The 8,785-nt window shown below is 42.2% G+C and overlaps 1 protein-coding gene across 1 annotated transcript in view; it reads right to left on the bottom strand.

Annotated features, from left to right (window-relative positions):
* Nucleotides 1-8,785, bottom strand: part of KATNIP (katanin interacting protein) — a 288,175-nt gene that overhangs the window by 199,140 nt on the left and 80,250 nt on the right. Inside the window, exon 6 of the mRNA XM_042782225.1 lies at nt 6,430-6,558. Coding sequence (XP_042638159.1) covers nt 6,430-6,558 — 129 coding nt within the window. The remainder of the gene's footprint in view (nt 1-6,429; nt 6,559-8,785) is intronic.

Genomic DNA, 8,785 nt, shown 5'->3' with positions numbered 1-8,785 from the left:
TGACTGCTAACCAGAAGGCTGATGGTTCAAACCCACCAGCCACTCCTCAGAAGGAAGAAGGGCAATCTACTTCCATAGTGATACTGCCTCGGAAATCCAAGGAGGGGTCGCTGTGAGTGGGGTCCAACTTGACAGCACATAACAACAACAAATATATATATATGTATAATTCTATATATATACCAGGTTTACTGGTCTGATAGAGCCTGGTGAAACCCCTGAGATGATGGCCCCTAGCTGCCCTTCAGGTCTGGAATTGAACTCACTCCTATGGCTTCCAGCCAAATAAAATACTGGCATATTAGCTGAACATTTACATCAGATAGATACACTCCTTGGAGAGATCAATCATGGGAAAAGAGAAGGGTAGTGTATGCTCAGGGAGACCACTTGGGGGGCAGGAGGGCATGGGAGGGAAGGACACAGGGAAGAGGTAACTATGGGGTGGAAGTGGGAAGACAGCTGTTACATTGTGGGAAGTTGCAGTAAATGTCACGAGACAAAATGTGTATGAACTACTGTGTGGAAAATGAATTTGCTCGGTAAACTTTCACCCAAATCACAATAAAAATTTAAAAAGGGGGGGCAGAAGACATGAATAGACACTTCACCAAAGAGGATATTCAGGCAGCCAGCAAACACATGAAGAAATGTTCATGATCATTAGCCATTAGAGAGATGTAAATCAAAACAAGAGATACCATTTGGCCTCAGCACTAATAGCAAAGTTTAACAACACAGAAAATAACAAATGCTAGTGAGACTATGGAGAGATTCAGACTTTCATACACTGCTGGTGGGACTGTAAAATGATACAACCATTGTGGAAAGCAGTATAGCGATTCCTTAAAAAGTTGGCATTAGAAATACCAAACAAAAGAAATGGAATGTGACCCAGCAATTCCATTACTAGGTATATATCCTAAAGAAGTGAGGGCCAGGAGAAGAACAGATATAAGCACACCCCATGTTCATCGCAGCACTATTTACAATAGCCAAAAGATGGAAACAACCTAGGTGCCCATCAACAGAAGAATGGATAACCAAACTATGGTACAGACACACAACGGAATACTATGCAACACTAAAGAGTAATGTAGAATCTGCGAAACAGTACATAACATGGATGAACTTGGAGGACATTATTTGAGTGAAATTAGTCAATCACAGAAGGACAAATATTGTATTAGTTCATTACTATTACTATAAAAAGTTAAGGAAAGATTTATATATGGAAGGAAACTTTCTTTGTTTGTTACCAAGAGTGGGTGGGGAGGGGAGGAAACCTGCAGAAAGAAAAAAAAAAGCTTGTAAGCAGCCATCTAGATGCAACAATTGGTCTCTCCTCGTCCAGAGCAAAGAAGAATGAAGAAAACCAAAGATGCATGGAAACAATTAGTCCAAGTGACTGGTACACCACGCGATCCTCAGCCTATACAACTATGAGACCAGAAGAACTAGATGGTGCCCAGCTACCACTGTCAACCATCTAGAAAAAGATCAGTGCAGGAGATTCTGGATAGAGTGGGAGAAAAATGTGGAACAAAACTCATAAAAAAAAAAAGACCAGGCTTACTGGTCTGATAAAGCCTGAAACTCCTGAGACTATGGCCTCTAGTCACACTTCAGGCCTGGAACTGAACTCACTCCTGTGGCTTCCAGCCAAACAACAGACAGATGTATTAGGTGAACATTTACACCAGGTGGGTACACTCCTTAGAACAATCAATCATGGGAGAACGGAAGGGCAGTATTTGCACAGGGAGATAGCTCAGAGGGCAGGAATGCATAGGAAAGAAGGACACAGGGAAAAGACAACTATAGGGAGGAAGTGGGAGGAGAGCTGCTACATTATGGGGATTGCAGCCAATGTCATGAAAAGATGTGTGTGAACTGCTGTACAGAAAATTAATTTGCTCTGTACACTTTCACCCAAATCACAATTAAAAAAAAAAATTCACCCAAATCACAATAAGAAGATAATTAATTAATTAATTTAATTAAATGTATGAATTGTTGAATGGAAAACCAATTTGCTGTGTAAACTTTCATGCAAATCACACACACACACAAATAAAAATGAGATCACATTCCAGCCAAGTTGACACATAACATTAAAAATCACAGTTAACCAATGTTAAAAAATTGGTAGTTATCGAGGAAACCGGGATATCTGGCTTCTCTTAAAACTAGTTTCCTTAAAACTAGAGAGGTTGGCAACATTAGGCTTCTACTTTCACATGGTAACAGCCAACTGAGCAGTGTAGAGATTTTTCACTGCAGTTCCCACCACTCCCCATTACCCTGACTCTGAGGCCATGCGCTGTGGCTTGTTATGCCCATAGGCCTCACTCATGTGGTTCAAAATAGTCTTTTAAAATTAACACTAAACCGAAAAACCAGACCCACTGCCATCAAGATGATTCCGACTCATAGCGACTCCCATAGCGTTTCCAAGGCTGTAAATCTTTACGGAAGTAGATTGCCTCATCTTCCTCCTATGGAGCATCTGGTGAGTTGGAACTGCCAACCTTCTGGTTAGCAGCCAAATGCCTTACCCACTGTGGTGGTTATGTTTGTGTGTCAACTTGGCTGGGCCTGGCTGAGTGGCTGGGCAGCTGGTGGTAGTGATTCCCCATGATGAGACTGGCAATCAACTCCATGGTGGGATCTACTACAAGAAGCTGAGTAGCTGCCTTTGGTATGTTGTCTGCTTCCTGCATGTAGGCAGTAGCTTTGGAAATGGTCTCGAACATATGGCACGCTTGGACCATGCATGTAGCCGTGTCGTTGCTCAGCAGCTTGCCACGCTCTGCTGACCTTGGGACTTACAATGACTTAAATTAATGGCCTGCCATGTGGTTTGGTAACATTGGGACTGTGCCTTTTTTACTTGTCAACCTTGGGTTTGGCAGCCTCAGCAGCCAGCAGCTGTCTGAGTGAAGAAAAGCCTCTGGCTTCAGTGAGCTGGGAGCTACTTTCACCCAGCCCCTAGAGCCTGGCACTTTGAACTTGAACTTAAAGCCTCCAAATTGTAAGAATAAACTCCTGTTTGTTAAGGCCATCCCATTTGTGGTATATTTCCTGTCAAAGTGGTATTAGGTAACCAGAACACCCACTATGCCACCAGAGCTCCTTAAATTAACACTATGTTTCAGAAATTCCAGTATCTTAGGATCCAAACTACCTTTCACCATCTGACTGTTCTAACCAAGCAACATAAAAATTCCTGATTCACAGTTTGGAAATAATTATAATTTATCAATGTGATGGTTTAAGTCATCTTGTGTGGGCTGGTCAGTGTACCTATTCAACATTTATACCACTGACTGACTAACTGACTGACTCACTCACTCACTTGCTCACTTACTCACACACTCACTCACTCACTTTACTTGCTTAAGTATTTATCTGCAAACTAACTCTGGCTGGTATTTCTCTCAGGACTAAACACAGCAAGCAATGAGACAGACCAGGTATCCGCTCCCATGAAGTTTAGAACTGGGGTGGGAGGAGGATGCTTCAAGCTCTACGTATCTAACTTGCAAATGATCCATAAACATGTAGCCCTTAGATGAGCAGGGGCTCCCTGAGCACTTAAGTATACTCTGCTCCCAAAGATTAGTACAGGAACAGGGTTCCCCAAAAAGTCCCCCTAGACTTACAGTTTCAGAGTTGGCAGACACAGGAAATACCTAATCCACACTTTGTCACAGAGGAAACGGAGGTTCCAAAAGAGTGTGACTTGGCCAAAAGTCCAGAGTTCCCAGAGAGCTTATAGAAACTACTCTTCACACCTGTTGAATTCCAGTCACTTTCTCTTCCTATTCCCTCCCTAAAACAGGAATCACAAAATCCAACGTCTTCAGCTAGTCGACCAATGTAAAACAGCACAGAGACTCTCCTGTCACACAGTAGGGCATGACGGGGACCAGGACAAACTAGAGGGTGCATGTTCTGAATAAAGGTTTCCCATTCAACATAAAACAGCAACAATGACCACAGCATGACACCAGACTAACTAACAGAACATACGAGTGAATTAAGGCTGGCCCTGGAGTCCCAGGCCCAGCCCTGTTTAGCTATGCTCCCTCCCATTCACCACTCATTTCTATACTAGTCTTCCCTGAATTTCAGCATAAAAGTCTTATTAGTCATAGCTATTAAGAAAGCTTCTCCTACACGCCTCTATTTTCTCTAGATTTTTTTCCTCAAGTTTGAAACAAATTTACATGTGACTAAAGTAAGAAAATTCAAATATGAAGGGTATACACATCCATTTTCTTGATATAATAAGAACACACAATTTATATTCCATTTATCTAAAGTTCACTTCTTTAAGTGTCAAAAACCTGTCAAATTAATTTCATAAGAAAATATTCCTAAATATATTAAGACTTCCTATTGGTCAATAAGCTGGATAGAAACTGACCTGCAGTACTAGAGACGCTATCGGCAACTCTTATGCTTTTATTTCTGTTCTGTTTTGTCTTTATAGCGGTATCTTTCATTTCTCATTTTTGAAGTCATTTCTCTTCTCCCACCTGAGTATCCAGAGCTGCAGGATATAGTTTTGAAGACAGGAGCAGCCCCTGCTCCCACTCTCTAACTTTCCAGCCTCCATGAAACTGTGTTTTTTGTTGTTTTGTTTTTTTCTTTTTGGTGATTTTTATTTTGTATTATGTAATCTAGAAGTCTTAACTTTTTTTTGGAATTTTTAAAATATCTTTCTTTTACTGTCCCCGAATCTAAGCCACAAAGTCCAAGGTATCTAAAAAACAGTTTCCCTTTGAAATGTATTCTTCAGGCCTTCTGGTTGAGAGTCACTTTGGAGTTCTTTTGTTAAAAAATGTGTTATCTCGTATACACCAATTCACTTCGCTGAAAAGTTAGACCTAAACATCTGCATTTTAAACACACATCGTAGAATGCTGTTGTGCTCATTGGATTTTGAGAACACAGCTCTATTACCCATTTGCTTGTCTCCTTTCCTTTGATTAGAAAAAGTCACCTGTCAATTCTGTCAGAAAAGCAAAGGCATTTCTTTGCTTTTGGTTTCACTGCTCTTTCCCTTATAGCTGTCCTTCTCAAGCTTTGCTGCAAAGCCATATAGTCCATGTGGAGAGCTACAGAAAATGACAATGCCTGGGCCCAGAGCCAATTCAGAACCAGAACCTCAGGGTGGTAGGACCTGCGCATCTGCACACGTCTGAGTGTTTTTTACTTTTTATTTTAATTGTAGTGGCATATGCTGTTGTAAGAAATAATCGTAACAGTTTCTTTTCTTCGCTCTCCCTGTCTTTGCTGATGCTTAGCTCTATGGAAGTAACTCGGTTCATAAAAGGTGCTAGCAGTCCATTCCTCTTCCTTCTTTTTAACTTTTTATCTTGAAACAATACAAAACCCACAGAGGACACTGTACATGTAGTATACGTAAAACACCCAAGTACCCTTCATGTACATTCATCAGCTGTTAACATCTGCCATGATGTCTACAATTCATGCATAAATGGTTCAGTAATAATAAGCGGAAGCATATACATATTGAGAGGGAAAGAATGGGAGACAGGAGAGGAGCTAATGACATGTGGCAAATGTTAACAGTTGATGGAAAAAAATCTAAGGAAGATACCTAGTTAAAGAAAAGCACAGTAGGATGTATCCATGTCAGTTTCCTGGCTGTGATGCTGTACTGTAATTATGCAAGATTGGTAGTTACCACTGAAGGAAACTGGGTGAAGCGTACAGGATGTTTGCATTATTTCTTACAGCAGTACATAACTCTCAGCTATGAGTTCACTGGGGAGACTCGGCTGAGAGGAGGTCTCTCTACCATTGTTTGACCCCTGCTCGACCTAACTGATGGACGGCCGTATCTAGACACCTTGCTCCCAGGCACGCCATCAATAATCTCCACAGCAGGCTGTGTCCCTATGGAGAGCTGGGCATTTTCTGAAGCCACGACACGTCAGCATGATTCCCACGCTGCAGTTGTTGATTCCAAAGAACACAGAGTCACAAGGTCTGGGCTTGCGATCCTGGCTCTAAGGCCTGGGCAAGTGACATCCTTTGTCCCTTCCTGGGTTTCTTCCGACTATAAAGTGGGCATGAAAATACGGAGCACTTAACTGATAAAGTAAGTGTGGTAATTACACACTCAACACAGCACCTGGGACTTTGTGCTCATTGAATGTAACCCTTTAATATCATTAAAAAATAACAATGTCATTAAATATAGACTATAGTGAGTTGCTTAAAACCTTGTAGTGAGTGGACTAGATTTTTTGTGAAAGCCAGATCCTGTTGTTACTCTACATGGTTTTACTAGATGTCAATGAATCTTATGTGGGGTCCATTCTGTGACCCAGCTCCTTGCCTATGGAAAAGACCCTGGCCCTTTATGAGTAGGATGCTGATAATTGATCTTACCATTACATCCTGAATAGTTAACAGGATCCTTTCTTTGTCTGCATTGCTTGGAGGGTCAGAGTGTCCATGTGTGTTCAGCAGGGAGAAATTAAAATCACAGGGCACAGTGCTGGTGGGAGACTTGGTATCCTAGGGACAAACACAGAGAATTCACTGATCCTGAAGCCTCATCCTGCCTGCTGTGGTCTCTCTCCTTCCCAAGTCATTCTCTGCTCTCTTCCAGAGCAGTTCTGATTGTACCCACCCCTGCTTTACAAAGGTACTAGACACACAGCGAGTACATAGACCAGGATTCAAACTCAAGCTGCCAACTCCCAAAACAGTGCTCTGAACAACTAGACTATGTGATGGTCGAGTAATGGTGTGAGGAGATGGTCATGATCAACTATTGATGACATATCCCCAAAAGCAGAATTATTAAATAAAATGTTGGTATAAGCCAGGGATGTTAAAATAAATTTAAAAAGACACTCACTCAAAGGTTATTTATATGGTAGTCCAAAACAGCAAAAATACCCAACCAAAAGAATTGCCCTAAAAATGATCCCTCACCTTTTACATCTCACCTTTGAAATTACTGAAAGACGACTAAAGGGTTTAATGCAGAGCCCTGCTGGAGGTGAGAAGGGGCCTACTCCACCAACGGATACTTGGCCAGGGATGTCACAACCTCCCAATCCACGCAGTACAGACAGCGTAGGTGAGGTGCAATAGGCCATGGCAGAGTCTGTACATGGCACACCTGCTGGTAGCATGTGGGTTAGAACAGACTTTATTGTGTATATGTGTAAGCAAGTGACAATGGGATTTAAAGCAATGAACTGTTGGTGCCCAGCTACCATTGTCAACCCCTTGGAAAGGGATCACAATAGAAGATTCTGGATAGAGTGGGAAAAATGAAGAACAAAAGTCAAAATCATAAAAAAAGATCAGGCTTAATGGTCTGACAGAGACTGGTAAGACCCCTGAGACTACAGCCTCTAGTCACCCTCGGGCCTGGAACTGAACTCATTCCCAAGGCTTCCAGCCAAACAACAGACAGGCGTATAAGGTGAACATTTACACCAGGTAGGTATACTCCTTAAAACAATCAACCACGGTAGACCAGAAGGGCAGCATTTGCATGGGGAGACAGCTCAGAGGGCAGGAATGCACAGGAAAGGACGCAGGAGGAAGGTAACCACAGGGAGGAAGTGGGAAGAGAGATGTTATGGGGATTGCAGTCAATATCATGAAAGAAAATATGTATGAACTGTTGTGTGGAAAATGAATTTGCTCTATAAACTTCCACCCAAATCACAATAAAAATAAATAAATAAAAACACTGAATTGTAACTGTGAGAAAATATCCAACTCACTCCACTGGAGCCCCACTGTGGCAAAGAAAAACTCAAACAAAGCATTCCAGAGGATGTCTTGGGGACAAGTCTCCCTGTCAACTATTTATGCTCTTAGGGTCTTATATGCTGGGGCAATGGGATTATGAAAAAAGGTTTTTTTGTTATCAGTTGAATTTTTTATATTGATCATACATTATCAGGAAAAACAGATAACAACAGGAAAAAAAAAAAAAAAGTATGCTTTGCTTCATTCCCAACTTAAAAGAAGCCAGTAGCATTTCAATGGAGTCAGTATCATCTATGGTTGCACACAGCACATCACCCAAGGAAAATCAGAATAAGGAAATCCTGGGACTTGGGTGGAATTCTCTAGGGAGAGGTGTCCTCCTTTCACTGGAGTTGCTAAGCTGCTGAAAACCCACTGGCTTCCCACCTGACTCAAAGCAGAAGTGCACGTCTTTACCACGGCCCTCAAAGCCCTATGTGATCTGACCAATGGCTCCTTCTGTGTCCTCAGCTCCTCCTCCTCACTCCCTTGCTCACTCTGCTCCAACCACACTGGCTCCTCACTGTCCTCCTGCTTGGGGCCCCCACACCTGCTGTTCCCTGGGCCTAGAATGCTCTCCATATGGCCCACTCTTACTCACTTGAGGCCTCTGCTCAAAATCACCTATCAAGGAGACTTCCTGGCCTCCCTGTGTAAACCAGCAATCCCTTTCCATGTTTCTCTATCCCTTACTTTATTTATTTTACTTATAAGCCCAATTATCACTGACATATTACTTATTTGTTTACTGTCTATCTCCCCTCCGTAACAGCAGTTAATAAAGATCGGCTGTTCAAACCCACAGCCGTTCCACAGGAGAAAGATGAAACAGTCTGCTTAGATAAAGACTTAGAGCCTCAGAAACCCTATGGGGCAGTTCTACTCGGTCCTATAGGATCACTATTAGTCAGAATTGGCCCCAATGGCAGTGAGTTTGGTTTGGTTTATTTTCAGTGTCTAGCAGGGCCAC

Source organism: Orycteropus afer, unplaced genomic scaffold (genome assembly GCF_000298275.1).
Source record: "Orycteropus afer afer isolate SDZICR_OR568_19922 unplaced genomic scaffold, OryAfe1.0 scaffold00266, whole genome shotgun sequence".
Lineage (NCBI taxonomy): Eukaryota > Metazoa > Chordata > Mammalia > Tubulidentata > Orycteropodidae > Orycteropus > Orycteropus afer.
The sequence above is the reverse complement of the archived record's forward strand: the minus strand, read 5'-3'. Positions and strand labels throughout refer to the sequence as shown.